Raw genomic sequence first — 19,374 nt, 5'->3', positions numbered from 1 at the left:
CTGTTCAACAGACAAATTGCCTTTGGATTCATGTGGTTATTTTGAAGACTGCTAAATTAGGTGGCAATGTAGGTATAGTCTGTCATTGCTTGACACAAGTTTTCTTTATTATACTTTCATATTTTCTTGTTATTTAGTTCTTAGATTTTTCTAACTGCTTCTGTCATAATCAATAAATAGATATCCATCAGCTGCAGGAAAGTTCAGAAGATCTCTGCACTTTTATAATTGTTACATCGGGACAGTTGGTAGCTTCTGTTAGTGTTCCTCTATGGTAGGAGAGTGGAGTGCCAATCCACTATTAAAGCTTGCACTGATTGTTTAAAACAATTGTGAGAGAATTTTTCATGAGACTTGAAATGTTTATCCATTCTTGAGAAGTTGGAGTGTCTGGGCATCATGAGATGCACAAATAATTACTTTTCATTTCCTTCTAAAGGGACTTAAGATTGCAAGGTCTGAAGAATGAACTTTTGGAATCATAACTGAAAAGTGTCAGCAGTTTTGACATGGTTCCATTTGAAATTTCAGGCACAGGGTGGTGATGGACTTCTGCAACGAATCAAGAGAATAATCTATGATGCCAAGTCTACTGTAGTGGTAAGTCTTTTATTTTTCGTTAAATTAGATGGTGCCCTCGTCAATCAAGATGCAAATGTTTTCAGAGGGTTTAGAAATATTTTTATATATGTTTGTTTATATTATATATCTTGTGTATATATTATAGGTATATATACATTAGGTTTAAGCCAAATGAACTTCTTGATTAAAGTTTTTAATAATATTTTCCCATGTGCTAAATATTCAACATAGATTAGTTTCTTCATTTTTCACTCCTTTTCTGTATTAGTCTGACGTATTTTAAGGGATAGAACAGGGAGAATTCAAAATCTTTTCCTTGACCCTTTTGACATCCTTTGACTGAAATTGATAACACTTTCATGTTCTGAGAAATGTTATGGTTTCAGTCTAATTGGTTAGAGCATAAGGGGATTAAATACTACACTTGGTGTAGTTTTAGAGCAAATATTTTTATCATCTTTCTTATAGGTTAATTATGCTTAACAGAATTTTGTTGGGAAGATGTACACAAATCCATTTCTTCACTTCTCCTACACAAGCAAAAAAACCTGTGCTGTGAATTTAAATTGAAACTCACATGTTTCTGAATGAGTGGCTTCCAAACTTCTGTGAATGTGCAACATTTAGCCATCAGTTTCTGAAACCAAAAGTCCTGCCATTAAACTACTCTTCAATAGGAAGCTGTCTAATAACAGAATGTTTCTGCAGATCCCTTATTACTCAAACTAATTTTCGAGAATGAGGCATAAATAAGAGATGAAACTGGTTGCTTCAAAGTGTTATTTTAACGCTGTTAGAACAATTGTTTCTCAAGCTTCAAACAGTGAATAGGATATACGGTTGGCATGTTAATATTAACTGTCCCAATGCAACATTGTAATATTTGAACTTTGAAGTCTTAACAATTCCTACTATAAGCTCATTAAAAAAAAAATGAGGACTCCTCCTTTATGGAGGAAAAGAAAAAAAAAAAACAAACAAAACCAAAAAAAACCCAACTGACTCTGTAAATACAGAGAAGTAACGCAGTAATTTTGTATATTCACTGAAGGTGTTTTTTACTTCAAATTTGTGTTTCAACAGTCTGTGTTCAAGAGTTCACCACTTCTGGGATGCTTTCTCTTTGGGTTGCCCCTTGGGGTCATCAGCATTATGTGTTACGGAATCTGCACAGCTGATACAGATGGAGGGGTAGATGAACATGAGGCAGCTAAAAAGGAAAACAGTGATCGGGAGCTCACGGACGAAGGCAGTGAGGAAGAACAAGAGGAGGAAAAGAACGGAAAATATACAGAACTTTCAGATGGAGAGCTTAAACAGAAAGATGCAATGGAAAAGAAAAAAGACTAACTTGTTTAGCAAAAGAATTCTCTAGAATTTCCAAATAGACTTATTTATTGAAGGTAGTCATTTACTGATGATCTTCATGAAAGAGGACCTTTTTGTCTGCATTACGGTAGTTTTGACTTGCATGTATTCAAATTTTCTCAGAAATCGACAGGAAAAAAAAAAAAGGATGTTCTCTTAATTTTCTTTACTAGATTCGCAAAGAGCAATTTAAACAGAAGAAATTTGCAGGTACAATTCTACACCTTTTTTAAGAGTTTTGAATTGTTCATTTCCAGAACAGTGAGATAAAGATAACATTATTTGACCTTAGTGTATGTGATGAACTACTACTAATATAGCCCAGCTAAACACTCTTTCATATAAAATTAAGGCTGAAAACTAAGAAAGATTGAGATCTGTAAAGTCTTTCAGAGCCTGATAGCTAAAGACAACTTAGAGTTTTCCAAGAAGTCACGTGTTCTACCTGTTGCACATTATTTTGGAAAAAAAAAACCCAAACTTTTCTATTTTCTCAAGTTAAATGTAAATCGTTAGGAATTGGAGGAGTGTTTTACCATGTAATAATATAATTATTGGCAGTCAAGAATGTTTACTTGCTATAGGATGTGGGAGTTATATGCTAAATTAAGTCTTTGTTAGTGTTTTAGCAGCTAAAAATATTGGAAAACTACATTATAAACCTTTTAGAACATGATTGCCTGTTAAATTGTTTTGTATGAGTGCTTACACAAACTTATAGTTCAAATGATCTTTAAGTTTTCTGAATCCACAGTACAACTTGATAAAGAAAGACATAAATATAAACACCCTCTGACTGCTTTGGATACCTCTCTAATGACAAGCTTTTTGAATGGTGTGAATGTGTTTTAGTGTTTAATTCAGATTGTTATGTATCTTTGAGGTAGTTGGTGTTGATACTTTTGTTTGAGACTGTTACCTACTCTGAAGGAGGGAATTAATAGAGCATAATAATAACATTCGTAGAGATTGGTCAATGTAATGCATTTTTGTTACCTGTTTAATCATAAAAGTCACTTTTAATACAACCCCGTGACTGTGAAAAGGACTAATTTGTGTCCAGGGTTAAAATTTCCAAGGATAAGCTATAAAGCAGCCTTTGGCGTTGATGTCATGGAAAGTACCACAGAAAAAAAACTTACATTGTTCTTCCTCTTAGTATTCATGCTGGCTTTTTTTCTTCTTGTTTTTTTTTTTTGTTTGCTTGTTTCTTGGGTTTTTTCAGGCTATATTACTGTATGATACAGATTATAATGTCCTCCTTATAAGGCAGCTTGATCACATAAGAAATTACTATGCTATAGCACTAAATTAATGAATTTTAAATAAAAAACATGGGTAAGCTTAAATAGACAAGTTCTGTGTTTGAGTAAACCTGATGATGATATAAATCATAACCAGGGAAAATGTATTGCATCCTTTTTCCTTGTAGGAAAGAAACTTGTTTGTTCTGTTTAAGTAGCTTGGTAACAGCTGGCTTCGTGTTGCAGTGCAGAGTACAGTAAGTAGATGCCTGACTTCAAAGATTTTTGTTATCAAACAGTATAAACAATATCTAAGGAGATTAGGAATTTTTTTCCAGAAAAATTCCATGTCTGATTTTGAGTCCAACCTTTTCCTTTTGGGAGGAGAGGAAAAAAAAAAAGTTCATAGAATACAGAGTAGCAGGTGTCTGGGTTTTTTTTCCCTTTTTGTTTTCCCCTCTTTTTCATTTTTTGTCATTATAGCTAGTTGTACATAGTGACTTGAGTTTTCTTGCTTTTTGATTTGATTTTTTTGACAGAATCTTTGAGGTGTAGTTTTACCGTATATTTGAGTGAGATGCTTAAAAATGTGTTTAGAAAGTGTTTTTTTTAACATGGTGTAGAGCTCTTGAGTTGTTTTTTAAAAAAAAAAAAAAAATCACTTAATGACAAGCCTGTAAATTTCTTTGGACTTTAACACAACTCAGTGCTGATAGTAAAAGATGTAGGACTATTAAGGCAGTAATATGTTTTCTTGATTTGTCTCTTAAGACTTCAAATACAGATCAGTTACATATTTAATTTTGGTTCAGGCTGGAAACCTGCAGCTTTTTAGTTAATAAAAAAATAAAGTGGTCACTGGAACACTGCTGTTCCTTCTATGGTGTATAATAAAAACATAATTCTGAATTCTGCTGCACTGCTAAGAACTGTTTCAAGTATGAGCCTTCATTTTTGTGGTTATTTTTGTTTGTGTGTATAATCAGTAGTAGCCAAATATCTTGCTGAGAAATCTTCTGAGATACGGACCTGAATGTGATAAATACTGTGTAAGAAACAGATCACACTGGGATCTGTTTCTTAAAACTGTAACACTTAACTGCTAGAGTTAGGAGGAAAGCGCATGTCTCGGTCACTTCTGAACTGTAATACCACTCAGATGTGTACTAAACTGTTGAAAATTAAACTTGAAATGTACTGCCATTTTCAACAAATCCTTCTCCCAGCTATATTCAACAAGACACGGGGAGAAGAAAAGCATACAAGTCATATACTGGGTGTCAGAAGTGATGTTGAAATTAAGGGTTTTGCTGTGGTCGTGCAAGTAATCTAGAATGCTGTCTGAGGGGGGGAGATCTGGCATTTTATTTTTTTTCTTCAGTCTAAAAGCAACTTCACTGTAATAACTTCGAATTCACAAAATAATGCTGCTTTTTTAAGTCAAGTGTAAGCCTTCTGTTTTTCTGTAATAAAAATATTTAAAAGAGCTTGTTTCCTTTGCTTAATTTACTCTGTGTTAAGCTTAGATATTACACATTGTGTAGGAAGCCATGTTTCCTGGGACACTTCTTGTAAGCATACTTTAGGCCCCGAGTGACGCAGCACAGAAGTGCAGCTGGTAGCTTTTAAAAAGAAAAATGAGTTTGTCCTGTCTGATACCTTCTCGTCAATATTTTGAAAATACTCTTTAGATGTAGGAGTTAGTCTTTACTTGTCTTTTGTTTAGTGAGCATCCCAGCGGTATAAAACGAATGCATTTCTGAAAAAGAAGTTTTAAAATACCAGTTCATTCCATTAGCATGCTCTCAAATTCTTACAAGAGTTTCAGTAGCAAAGGGAACCTGAGGCAGACTGTTCTAGTATACATCTCCTTCTGGAAGAACTTGAGTAGCCTTGACACTTGGACATGCACAACCTCTTACTGCTTCATTATTTACCTAGGCTGTTTTAATAGATACTGTCCACACTGTGGTGCGCGCTGCTTAAAGGATGGAAATGATTACATTCTGGTAGATCTGATGTGTTGAAGGCACAGAAGTGCTTAATTTTCATGAAATATTTAAGTAAAAGGTTTAGCTTGCTCTGTTTTGGCCCAGAACTAATTTACCCTGTTCCTTTTTTGTCAGCATGTTTGAAGAAGTGGTTGTACTTGGAGGAGTGGGAGGGTGGAGAGTTGTTCTGATGACAGCCAAAACCTCACGTCTGTGCGAAGGGTGCAAAACCAGAATGTACTTCCCTTAAGCTGTTAAAATCTCATGAGACTACAGATGTTTCAGGTATTATACTGTGACAGAATGGTACTGGCTCTCAAATCTTCTCAGGGAGCAAAGCAGCTTTCTGCTGTTTTGTTCTCATCACTGAGTACATTGCTAACAGATTGAATCATATGAAGCTGTTGCATGTTATATTGCTGTAACCGTCGAAGACAATTTTGAAAATATTGTGTTGAATGCTTTGTTGAACTCTTTAACTTGCAAGGTTTTCGTAGTCTGCCTAGGCAGTGAACGCATTCCCGGAACAATTCTTTCTCTGATTTCTGAAATTTTAACCATTTTAAAGGATTACTGCTACTATCCTATATATCAATTTACTGACATAAAGCACCATTTAGCAGCTGATGTGAACTCTCCTGTTGCTAGCAAACTTCCTTCTGCTTATACACCAAGGAGCATAGAAATGTTTGTGGTTGTTTAGCAAGGATAAATAGACTACAAGTATTTTACATAAAGATTTTTGAATGGAGTACTGTGGCTTTTAACAATAAAACCTGAAAGATTAGAAGGTCCTTTGAAAAGGAGCAAGGAAACCTTTAAGATGATTACTAATGACAGGAGTAGTATTGCTTTGTAGCTCAGTTTCTCCATAAGCTTAGATTGGAGAAGAGAGAAAACATCACTAAATGAGTGTATAACTTGACAAGTTATTTGCACTGAAAATGGTTTTGCTTTTCTGGTGTGTGCTTCTGTCACTTCAATTGCATCGCTTCTACTACTCAGCAGCCCCTGTTGCAACATTGGCGTAGTCTTCAGCTGGGTTAATGACTGTCCTGACCAGAATGGTGGGTGGTTTTAGGCTGTCTTGAATTAAGAGATTGAAATTTTGGTAAGCACTAAGGCTGACACATGAAGGGGATGAAAATGCATAGACAGGAGAAATGGGAATGGGAGAAAGGAATGGAGAAGGGCCATGTATTCTCATATCTGTCTTATGTTTTGATATGGATGAGCTACATTTAACATACATGCATAGCTAGTGGGAGTTTAAGTCCTTCCAAAAGAAATCTTGTATCTCCATTTAGTTTACAGAGAGCCTTTGGCTGGATAAGTTTGCCTGACAGAGCGAGTAGCGTTACTACCCAACCAAGATTACTTAGGGATGTTTTTGCAGTTTCTCAGCAAAAGAGAGAACTTGGCAACTTGTAGTCTTAATGCTTTCAGGAATTAGAGATCTAATCAATAATGTAGGATTTGTATTTTCATCTTAAAGTAGTGTTTTTTGGTTTTGTTTTTTTAAATAATAAAAAAAAATATTGCAGCAGTCGCTGCAATTTCATTCTTTTTACCTGAATAGTAAATGTTGACTTAATCCAAAGCAGACAACGTACTGTTCATAGACTGTAAAAAATTTTAAGTGACTTAAAAGAAAAAAAAAAGACTTTGGGACTTAGGTACCTAAGTTTTTAATCCCCTTCCAAAGTATTTTTTTTCCTTTTATCATTGAGTCATTTTGACTTAGAACTGACTGTCACTTTTTAGTTAATATTTTTTTTTCTTAGTATGCTTCTCTAAAAGAATTTGTCTGAATATCCTGACAGTACATTGTACATTAAAAATTGAAATGCAGACTGGTGTTTTGGATGGCCACTAGCTAATTTTGTTTATTTCCTCTTTGCTTTTGTAAAATATGTCTTTTTTTTTGATCTTACCTTTGTACATTGAGCCAGTTGAGCTGCTTCTACTTAGCACTTCGTGCAGGATCACACAACTCACTAAATACATGCTGTTGTCCTCAGGTCTATGTTAAAATTTATTAGGTAACATTTTCTAAAAGCAGACTCTGAAGAAGAACAAAAAAAAAAAAATACCACTTAGAAGCTATCAAAATATCAGTGTTTTTGTAAGACATTTTTGGAGAGTCTTTTTGTCAACAAACATTTAAATCTTCAACTATGAGAAAAACTTTCCTGTCCTTAAACAGAACATTTGTTAGAACAGGAGGAATTATAGAAAAAAAGGTGGTTCTATGGTAGACTGCATCTCAAGTAGGGGAAGGCGTGTAGATGGTCTGTATAGAAACATAAAGTTTCTTGGAACAGAATTCCCCTTTGAAGAAAGAGATCTCCTTTTACATCAAGTGGAAGAAAGCTAAGGCTTCCTTCTTTTCAGTCACTACGAAAATTTGAGGGTATTTCCTGCAGAAGATGGGAGAAATAGTTGTTGGCCCAGACAAGTCCTTGACAATGCACTAGTTGCTCCTGAGGTGGAGAAAGAGATTAATTGCCTTCAGCAGATTTATCATCTAATAGCTGTGTCTGACTCTCAGTGGAGAAAATAATTCTAAATTATGCCGTGCCTTCATGCAAAACTATGTTTTATGCAAATAAAAAACACTTGAGAATTGAGTTAAACCTTGAGATGGCAATACTATGGTGTATATGCTCCCCCTCTTTTCCCCATCTTTTAAAAATATATACCTTTTTAAATAACAAATGCAGAAGGAATGTATATTTTTATTCTTCACGGCTCATTTATGAAATCCCAAAATGCTTCAGTCCCATCCCAAATGCCACAGGTTGCAAGAGATGATGCAATATATTGTGGTGTTAACTTTTTAAGATTTATCCTACTGTTAAGTAAGAAGTATCAAAAGGCTTTCAGAGTGGGTTGAAGGAGAGGAGGAAATATTTTCTAAAAGGTAAACAGAAGTGTTGCTCTGTGTTGAGTGCTTCTGACAGACAGGTGTACCAGAATACGAAAAATACTCTTTGGAATGGATCTTAAAGTAGCTGGGAGCTTCTTGTATCACATTGTCATGATTTAAAATAGAAGGATTTCTAGCAGAGTGAGAGTAAGTAATACTTGATTTTTAGAACAGGATTTAAATGCAGATATGAATCTTGACCTGAGCATAGTATACTTCTATTTTTACACTTTGCATCATGTGTTGTTATAATTTAAGTGGTCTGTCTTCAAGAGGAAAGCTGTCAGTGCATTCATGTGAATCTGTGGTGGGTTTTAGTTTCCAGAGAGCACCTGGAATTCAAGCATAATGCAGAAGCATGGAGTTCTTTCAGTGGGCCGTAACTTTGCGTCAGCTCCAGTTGTCAAAAGTCTAAATGCTAAGACATACTAGAAATAAGACCTCGAGTTGCTCACTTCACTTTGCAAAGGCTCAAGCCATGTATGGAGAATTAATCAAACGTAGGCGTTGTGTGTTAGCTAACGGAGAACGGTTATCTATGGCTTAAACAGTCCCAAGAAGTTACAAGCCTTCTTTTAGTTTTGTAAATAACGGTTATGAGGTGGGAGGAATTTTCATACTGGCATCCTTAACTGTTGCATCCAAAAGGTGTGATCTTGGCTAGAAACATGCAGCAAGGCTCATAGGGGAATGGACTTCGCAATGAGGGGTAAAGGCACGATGATCTTAAAGTAAGACTATTCCTCGTGTTAAGGTGCAATGGAGGCTGAGAAAGAGTTATAAAGGAAGTGCATAATAAAATAATGAGGCTTGTAAGATTCACATTCAAATAATACGCTACTCTATCATGCCAGTCTTCTGAAAAGAGTGTTGATAAGCCTGAGGTTATATCAGGATACGATGCACCGTATCGGTAAGAAAAAGTGAAAAGTTTCCATAGCACTGGCAGTTCTTTTTACTTCTTCCCTTTAGAAGAAAAAAAGGCTCAGTGCAGACCCTTGGTGTGAACCAGCACGGCTGAGCTCCAACACCAGTTTCATTTCCTGCATCACTTCCCAGAAGCAGGAGCTCGACTGTACAGAGCAGTGTCTCTGGTGAGCAGTGGCTCTTGTAGCCTCTGTCGCACTAGCCCCAGTGGTTTTCAGAAAGAGTTGGCAGTTGGCCACAATGAGCATGAGCCGTAGCAGACTTCAGGAGCCTCAGCTTTGACATGCAGGATGTGTGCTGCTGTGGATAGTTTTAATGACCATCAGAAGACACAGGGGAAGGGACTCTTTCTAAACACTTTAAAAAATCATCATTGCATCACTGTGATGGTGTATCATAAGGTGAGGAAGAATACATGAGGTATAGAGGTAAGCAGACACAAAAGCCTGTGGGGTATTTCCTCTGCTCAGGCCCATGCACGCTCGTTTGAAGCTAGGACAAGGCCACTCCGTTTTGGGGACAGCGAGTTCATGATCATAGATGTAGGTTGGTCTGTGCCTGTTGGTCCTTGGGCAGTGAACTTGCCCTGTCATGTTTAAATTAGAGTGTAGACATGCCATGGGGCATTAAGTTCAATTTCTGGCCATCTTCCTTTGACGTGGAGTTCAGTTTTGGGCAAGTTACTTAGGCCATAGTTTCATTATACTGCAACATTAATGACAGTGCTGGCTTAAGGAGTTTCTATCCTCATGCCTTTGTATGCTGCCCTTCAAATTATGGCCACCACAAGCTGTTGGAAAAGCAGTGCTGTAAGTGGATAAATTAACTGATCCAGGTGAATACAACTCTTTGGACAGAGCAGCATGCCAGGGTATGAGAGAGCAACGGGTTTGGAGGCAGCAGCAGAGTGGGAAACTCTTTAAGGGTATTTCCTGACAAGCTGGCTATACTGACTTAAGTGTTTATTTCATCCCTTGCTTGCTTCCTCCAGAAAACAAAGGGGATTTGGCCAAGTCCTTACAGCGAAGAAACTGTGGGTTGCTATCCCATGATCCCTCTTTCAGTAGTGCAGTAATATTGTTTGTAATGTATCTTAACCTCTCCTTGCTAGGAGACAGTTAAAATGGAAGAGGAAAAAATCTTAAGTCTTGTCATGTTAGGCAAAATGCGTCTTGCACAGGATATAACTAGGTAAGAGTGGGAAGGATGCACTTCTCAGAGTGTAACTGTGGGCTATCACTGTCAGTGACAGGATGACTCACTAGGTTATATATTTGTAGATAAATTCTGCTTTACAGTTCTGCGTGCACTTTTAAAACCACAGAATGCTTGAAGTCCGAGTCCAGACTCGGCAATCCTTTTCATTTGTGCATGACAACCTATGCAAATAACTAAGAGAAACAGGAGCTACGTTATAGAAAAGGACAGGGGTTTCAGACTTGCATTTTAGGAGAGAAATTTGTTTCATGTACAGAGAAAGATAACTACATGAATTTTAGACTAATCTGTCTGGCATGTAGCAATTGCAATTTTTTTGGTAGAGTTTTCCATATGAGAATCTAAGAGCTTTATGAGGTGGACAGATCTAAGAACTGTTGCAAGAGAAGGTCAAATGAAAATCTAAAATGTCTGCAATGCTTTATTTTGGAAGCACTTTTCCCAAGTTAGATGAGAATATTGTTGTTGTAACCTTGGAGAAACAGAGGATACAGTACCAAATGCTGTATCTGTTATGTTCCTAATAACTTGACAGAAAAGCAAAAGGCACCTTTAACCAGCAGTGGCCAGAGATGTATGCTGATGACTAGCGACAGCCTTGACCATTCCTCTTGGCTGAAAAGACTGCTTTCTTCAAGCAATTGGTCACTTGCCTATTATATCCATTAACTTACTCTATTTTGTTTCCCTTCTTTTTCCCTTTCCTCTAAGTTTCATTGTTCTTTTCCTTTTGTATTGTATCCTCTAATTCTTTTACCATCTCACTTTCCCTGCCCTTTTCCAATATTTTTTTGATTCTCCTTTCTTTCCCTCACTATACATTAGCAGTCAGAAATATACAGAAAATATCAGATAATGATGAAACAATCTGCAGTTAAAAATCTTCATTCAGGCTACTGCATGACCTCTCGGGCTGTTTCATAATCATGTTGTTTCCTTAATAGCTGAACATGCTCAATTTTCTGGTGTCTTACGTAGGTTTGTTCGTTAATTTTGACTGACTGAGTTGAAATTAATAGGATATTTTATTAAAATAAGGGGAAAGCTTGTTATAGGTAGCTTACAGATTTGAGATTTAACAGATTTATATGCAGTACATAAAATGTCTTGTCTTTGAGCCTTCCTCTTGGGAGTTGTCACATTTCACTCCTATATTTAGAAAACAGGAGAATTTTAGATTTGCCTCTTTTGAATTTTTACTACAGTTAATGAAAAATTTGAGGCTTCCTTTCAATGAAGACCATACAGATAAGCATTTGCTGATTAATTTTGTCTTGACCTCAGATGATAAACAGTCTTGCAAATTTCTTCTTTCCCTCTAGCCAATTATTAATTTCTGTGTTTAAAATACTGCAGATACAAACTTATCTGCTACTCCTGTTGTTCATATAGTTAATCTTTGGATCAGCAATTGATGTCTGGTTAATTAGAATATGGATGCAGAGCACCTATATATTTCAGATTGAAAAAAAAAAAAAGATTTTTTCAAAGGGCTTTTCTTTCATCCCTGTCTCCTGTTTTTATAGTTTTGAGTGAAATCTAGAGAAATCAGATAATAACGTGATCTAGAAGCGAGTAATTTTAATGCAATGGCACAACATCTGTGGAAAGCACAATGGTTGCTGTCGAAAAGCAGTTGATATGTTTGTTCTCTTGGCAAAACTATTTTAACTGAGCATAACTAATGCTCTTTGCTTTTCCAGAATGCCATAACGGTGCTCTGATTCTCATCTAGCCAAGGCATGTTCAGAGACATCTTTCACCTTACCCTTCTTCGTTAATGTAAATATCAGCATAGAAACAAACTACTGGGCCCCGTGCAACTGATAAGCTGTGTAGGTAGTTCTCATAATGAACATATCTCATTTTGCTTGTTTTAGACATGACCAGTGCTTCTGTAATATTCACAAGAATAATTCCCAATTAGTCCAAATAGTTTATGCTTGAGCAGAACTATAAGATCTCTATGGATTCTTCAAAGCTTTCTACTATTGCAGTTTATTACCTTTTTGCAAGTTAATTTTTTTTGTGAATTGCTTGTTTGTCAATGACATTATTTTAGCAAAGTTCTGGTTGTGCAAGTTCTAAATTTCTGTGCAGATTACAGAATTGGAACAGGAAAAATGATGATTTGGCAAACTCTCTCTTGTACAATGCAACACCCAAATATCACAAATTAAAAGTTAATTTGCTTGTGATTCTTAAAGCTTAGGCATTAAGACTGCTAGTTAGCGTAATTTCTAGTATTTGTGTCTGCTGCAATGAGCTGAAATGTTTGATTTTTATATGGTGCTGTTTAGGCTATGCCACAGCTCAGGTCCCCCAGAAAAAAATTGTATTAGTCTGGTCCTGCAGCACCATAGTTGAGGTCAGTTTGAACCATGGTCTCTGGAGATGAAGAACTAAGGTAATACTTAACTTTAACAGAAGTTGATCTACAGATTGTTCAAAGCAAAATAACCTCTCCCTGTCAACTCTGAGACACAGCTGTAAGAAACAGCTGTAGAATTCTAAGGTAATTTACTTCTGTCTCAATGCTTTTGCATTCCATTGACTATCAGGTTGTTCACCACCATTATGCTGTTCTAGAGTAACTTGCTGCGTAATGGTAAATAATCTAAATTTATAATTTTATGGTCTCCATGTATCTACACAGTTACTGTGAAACTTCTTTAAATGTGGACAGTGTAAGTATAGAAACAATTGAACTGTCTCTAAAACTGAGAATCCCAATGAGAGACAAAATATAAAACTTCAAAATAAATTTATCATTAATAAAATAAAATTTCATACCTAGATCACATAGGTGTTACTAGATCACCCAGGTGACAATGATAATATACTTATTTAAATTAATATCTATGTCTTTTCAGTTTCATATATTCACACAGGGGCAATATTTAAGGATTGTTTAATTATCCATTCTTTAAGTCTTCTAAGATTCAGGAAAAAATCACACTGGTGAATAAAAAGAGAAAAATAATTTGTCAATCATTTGTATACTTCAATTTTTTAACAGTATTTGACTCAATTACTGGGGAGGTTAATAAAGAAAATGTAGATTGTCTTCCCTGAAAAATAGATTTAGAATACCATGGGTGGTCTGTTCCACAGAAAATTAAAAGAACATCTATGTAGTTAACGCTATGCATTTTTCAACAAAAATTAAGACAGTTCTGGACAGTTGCTTGTGAAAACAGACCATGGAATTTAATTGGGATTTCAAGTCTTAATCTTCCAGCAATGCCTCTCTGTTAATATGGTAATATTAGTAAATGCCAAGTCTCTGAATCTAACTCTGTGTATTAATCTGGGATCTTAATAATTAACAGCCTAATCCAGTCCTCCTAGTGCAAGGTCACTGGAAGCCTCTGAAATATAATTACATATTTAGAAATAATTCAATGGAAAAAAGCATAGTGTTTTTCCAAAGAATTTTCAAAAAATAATGTTTTCAAGTCTCTTCCTTTGATGTTTTCTCTTTGCAAATGTTCTAACGTTCCTCTCATGATCCCCACCACTTAGAAAGCGCTTTGTGACTCATTAGTTACAACCGACTAACAAAACCCAGAAGTGGATTTTAATGCTTTATATTTGAAAATAATTGGCCAACACAGTTTAAAATTCTAACATATACATTTGAGAGAAAGATGATTGTCAACTAAAACCCCTACTAATCAAAAGAGACTACATTGCTACAATGAATCGTGGGTTTGATTCAGCTCTAAAATAGTTCCGTGCATTCTGTGTTTAACTGTTAGAGGTTTAACTTAAAGTTGTAATATTAGCTGTAGAGCTAAGTTATCTGCTGCAAACCATTTGTTTGATTTTTACGAACAAGTTTTTTAAAATGCTTTGATTACCATCTTGAGCTGTCTTTTGAGAAATCCAAAATAATACCTTAATGGAGACAGGTAATGAATGCATGCACGCACCTAAAATGGTGAATTTGCTTGAAAATTACTCTGCTGTGCTGTTCCAAGTGGCCTTACAGAATGTTGAGGATGATGCCATTTCCAAACAAACAAAAAAAACCCCAAACCAACCCTAATTTTTTTACTGGAGCATTCGACTACTGTAACTCAATGCATTTGTTTTTACTGTTGTGGCCCATCCATGAATATGCTATTTTTCTCCATGCTGGGATACTCTTCAATTGTATGTCTTTAAGATAGAGGCAGCAAAACAAAGTGGATTGTATTTAGATGTCTATTAATGTCAGTATTTTTCTCCTCATACTCTACTCAACCGTAGTTTGTGAATGTATGCATTTCTAGTATGAAGATAGTCTGTCCTGTTCTAGAAACGTTTCTGATGCTCTATGAAATTGTCGCAAACTGAATTTCTGGGACTCTTACATCATATTTTCTACTAAAATGCAACTTTTAGAGCTGCCTGCTAACTTCTTTTTTTACATACTTCAAGACAATGAGTTGTGAGCTACTTTTTACCCATTTTTCCAATAGTACTTTTAGATTCCTTTTCTGAGAACTCAGTAGAGCAGTATGTAAGATCTTTAAGCCAACTTTCTTCACCAAAAAAAGGGAATGCCAATGTAAAGGAAGCCAACAGTCTCAGCTGCTTATGTGCTTGAATGCTGTTCATACAACACGTTTTATGTCTGTATCATGCTTATAATACATAAATGTTAGATACTTTGGCAGTCTGACCATGAGCTGTATATGACTTTTTCCTGTAGGAAAAAGTTCCTGTAGGAACTGCTGGGTAGACAATAAAAACTTTTACAGTAGGTCTGTTTTTCAATGTGGAAAATCTGTTGCAACTTTTTTACACAAAAGGGAAAAAAAGGCCAATGGGGGACTTAGGCTTACATTCAGTATTAGAAGACTGGTAAAGTGTATGTCTATCCTAGTATAACATATAATATGTAATTTATGATACATATTTGTCCATAAAAATAAAAAAGGTTCAAGAAAAATACTGTCATAATGACAAACCAGTTCTGAGATCCAGATCAGCCCTGATGTTTTCCTAGATTGGAAGCTCTTTGATGTCATAATGAAGGCAGTGGAATTTCAGTATAATGTGTAACCTGTTCTGCAAGAGTGATTTGTTGACCATGGTAAATGACAAAAGTTAGATAGACATGCTCTTTGAGGTGCTGCTAGGCCTGTTCTTTCTGTGCATGAGGCTTTTATAAAGTGTTCGCTGTTACTTACACACAGCTAAATGGGAATATCCCTATAATTACAGTTTTGTATGTCAAACATCAAACACTTAAAAAATATATATCTCTGGTTATTGTGTTGGGGTTAAACCATGAGCTGTGTGTTATTAGCTTGCTTGTAGTGCTTAATGCAGGTTGTAACTATGGTGTTTGTAAATCTTGCATAATGCCCTATCACATTATTGCTCTAATCTTGTGTCCTAACTTTTATAATATTTTACTGGGTTTTTGTTTAAATTATATTGCTGTGGAGCATTATCAGTTTTAAAACTTTTTATATCTCAAGCATGAGTAGCAGCCATCACACTTTTGGAATTTCTTCAAAGTGGGCAATAACATGCTTCAGGAATATGTACGAACCTGCTTCGTCACGGTGAGGTTGATGAAATATAATGTGTTGCTTTGTGTCTTAACATGCCTGTGGTTTGTATGCAGTATACTGGTTAACAAATGCAAAACCTGAAATGTATTATTGCTTGGAGGAAGAAAAATAAATACTTGGAAGGGGAATAATTTTGAATAGAATTAATGACATTTACTTGTTCTTAAAAAAAAAAAAAAAAAAAAAAAAATGGATCAAAGTATTTGGAAGAGGGGAACATTTTTTAATTAAACAGTAGTGTCGAAGTCCTTTGCTGTCTCCTTCTTTACAGTTTTTATCAAGCTTTCTTTCAGTGCTGACATGTCCTTTGTTCTAAAAAATATTTTTCTGAACAAGTTCAAAATTAGCAGTAGATGAAAAAAGTGGTTTTCATTGGAATGTGCTCACTCACTGAGGAGGAAATTCACAGAAATTTGCTGTACTTCAGATAAAAAAAAGGGGGGGGGAGGGAGGGAGAAAAAAAGAGGTGCTTATTTAATTAACGCTGATTTTTCATCTAAATGGTGGAGAGGAGAAAACTTTGCTGTAAGGGCTTTAGGATTCAATCACATACGATTTGGGAGATAAGAGTTAAAGTCACACCTATGCTGTTTGGTTTGAAGTAGCTTCTCCTAGAACTCTGGAAGCTGGTTCTCCTAAGTCCCAAGAAAACATTATTGTTATTGGTGCATTGGTCATATAACAGATTGGCATGTATCACTTGAAAAACTGCAAAGAAGGTACCCGTTACCCTTGTAGCATTAATTGAAAAATAATAAAAATCATACCAATAGTTGGTAGTAATTACTTTGTTTAAATGTTTATTTGACATTGGGATATTAAAAAGAAAAGAGCTTCAGATTCTTGTTCATTAGGTACTTGTTACCCATGTACGTAACAGGAATGATTCCTGTTTCCAGCGCAATGGAGCGGTGATACAGCCCAGGAGGTCTTTTTCATTCCTCTTGGCAATCAGTTCACACTAGTATATGAGTATTAATTAAAAATTGGTCTGATCAGAAAAAGGAAAGCTGGTGATGTTTCTAAGGTTTCAGACAGAGAGGTACTTACATGCCTGTGCTCTTAGGTGTTGATTTAAATTATTATAATCGTATAATCATAGATACACAGCTACTTTTTGTATGAGACAGTCTTTGACTCTCTTTGCCACACATAATAAGGATAGTCTAATATAAAGATGTTTTCCCAGATCAATAAAGGAAGACAATCATGGGAGATTTGTCTTTAAGTATTATCAATAATAAATAAAAAGATGAATTACCTGTACTTGTTTTCTTCTCCAAAGAAGCATGAAGAATTTTAACTTTTGCATCATCATGCTTTCTCTTCCAAGGGAAGGTGACAGAGTTTGGAGCTGGTGCACAAGGCTGATGACAGCCACTGTCCACACCCTTTGCCATTTTCCTTTTAATGTTTTACTATTTGGATGATCATTAGCTGGAAAGAAAAAATGATTCCATAAGCATACAAGACATCCAGACTCATATCCCTAATTACTATTCTTTGGAAAGATGACAGCACATTTCACTGTAATTATTGCTCAGCTGGATGTGTGCTTCTGAAAAAAGAACTCATTTCAGATTATTGTATAGGATTTTAGGATGGCACTCTCTAATGTGTGATGTTTGAAACCAGCAAATAGACTTGATATTCTTACTGATTTGTAAGTGTAGCAAAATTATTTGCAATAGATCTTGTGAATATTCAGTTTCTTTGCACAGAAACTGAGAAACTTGATGTTAAAAAAAAGTTTTAAAACATAATTGAAAGCAGGATTAGACAAAGACGTTACTGAAGACAGCTGGATTAGTTTAAATGGCAGCAAACCAAAATTATGGCTACTGTAACTTCAGCATGCAGAGAATCCATGCTTGTATGTAGTAAACTAGCCCAAAGCGGTTTAGCATGTCCTTAAAATATAGTCCTATTTAAAAGCTGACAAGAAAAACTGGAAGGTGCTGCTTGAAATATGTGATACCTGGGTGTGTAGATGTCTCCCTGCTTATTTTCATGATGCAATTAAGTTGTTGTTCCACTTTTTTTTTTTTTTTTTACTGGGTTAATGAAGTATTTTTCACTGTTCTGATAGTGAAGTGCCAAGAAGAAAGGTGTGAGCTGGATTTTCTTTCTGTGTATCAGCTGAAATTTGGAAGGTTTGTGCACTTAGGAATGTATTAAAACAACTATAAAAGTAACTGAAAGCAGAATCTTACTCTGGATTTTCTAACGAAAATAATTCGATAAGTGAAAAATTCAGCATCATGAATTTTTGCTCAGATGTGTTAGGTGAAGAAGTGGCCTGCATATAATGGGGAACAGCACTTAGCAAATCATACCTGAATTACTGGTCAACTTGGTATAAAAGGATGCATATTCAGTCCTATGCTATTTTTTTCTATAATGTGTGAAGGAATTTCATTATGAATTGTGAAAACAAGTTGTCCATGCCAATTTTCAGGACAAAACAAAGGATGGCTAGATCAAACTAGCATCTTACAGTTGTCTTAACTTAGATCATTAACTAACTTAAAATTCAGTCCAGTGAGCATAATGACATTATATAGCATCCTGCTAAAAAAACCCAACCAACCAACCAACCAAACCAGCTATCTTCTTTTGAACTCTCTAATATCTTTTGATAGTATAAATTGATGCTGACTCAATAATAACTACACAATGTTTTGCCACAATGTTTTGCCAAAACATTTGCACAGCTTTTCTATGTCTAATGCTTGCTGAATAAAAGCTGTATATTTAATCTAAGTTAAGCTAAGGTAGTTCCTTTTGTTATGATATCTTTTCATTTTGAAGATGGTAGCACCTACATAGCTTTTATAGAACATGTTAATGGGTATTTTGTTTAGTAAAGCTTAATAGATCTAAACTGAAGTGTGTATCAGAAACTATTGTAGAAAAGATTAGATACTATGAAATGGTCTTGTCAAAAATCTGATCGTGGTCACTATATATTAAGATGCTAAATGACACATCAAGGATCATCTTGCCAAAAGGCAGAGATCTCAAAGCAAGAATGTTTATTGAAGTAGAGAAGGCCTACTGACTCAGGAACTTCTAGTAAAGGGAGACAAGGGCCTTCAAAGAAAGGTGTTGGCATTTATACCTGTGTTTGTACAGCTGTGTTTGTAAAAGAGTTGGAAGTATTTGCTGCGTCATTCTAAGATTATGATTGTACACCGTGCTTGTACAGGGGCTGGAAGTATTTACTGCTTCATATTGAGAGACATCAGCTGTCTTCATGCTAGTCCTGGCTTATGTTTTGACCTCCTTTCATATATTGCCATTAGCGTTTGAGTTGAGCTGCCTGTCCCTTATGACACAGTGATGAACTAGAGCTAAAAATCTGTTGGAGGAGCAGAGTTTGAGTTGGATGAGCAATCAGAAGTGGAATAGAGCCTATTACGCATCTAAAACCAATCCATACTTCCAACATGGGAGAACAGTAGCTATTGTTTTGACTTGCACTGCTGCCTGCCTCCATCTAAACCAGCGCTTCCAGCTCCCTATCCCTCTTTGATGCTTTTCTT

The 19,374-nt window shown here is 35.6% G+C and overlaps 1 protein-coding gene across 3 annotated transcripts in view; it reads left to right on the top strand.

Annotated features, from left to right (window-relative positions):
- The window catches only part of TMX3 (thioredoxin related transmembrane protein 3), a 52,726-nt gene that overhangs the window by 28,720 nt on the left and 4,632 nt on the right, over positions 1-19,374 (top strand). For 2 of the 3 annotated variants that reach the window (XR_012994632.1, XM_076330057.1), the window contains exon 15: positions 532-600. Coding sequence is in view for 2 of the 3 variants with exons in the window: in XM_076330057.1 (XP_076186172.1) it covers positions 532-600 (69 nt within the window). In the remaining variant the exon portion in view is untranslated. Of the gene's footprint in view, positions 1-531; positions 601-1,665; positions 4,681-19,374 lie in introns of those variants that run through there. The other variant, XM_076330055.1, reaches the window with a different exon arrangement.

This window comes from Aptenodytes patagonicus, chromosome 2 (assembly GCF_965638725.1).
Source record: "Aptenodytes patagonicus chromosome 2, bAptPat1.pri.cur, whole genome shotgun sequence".
Lineage (NCBI taxonomy): Eukaryota > Metazoa > Chordata > Aves > Sphenisciformes > Spheniscidae > Aptenodytes > Aptenodytes patagonicus.
The sequence above is the reverse complement of the archived record's forward strand: the minus strand, read 5'-3'. Positions and strand labels throughout refer to the sequence as shown.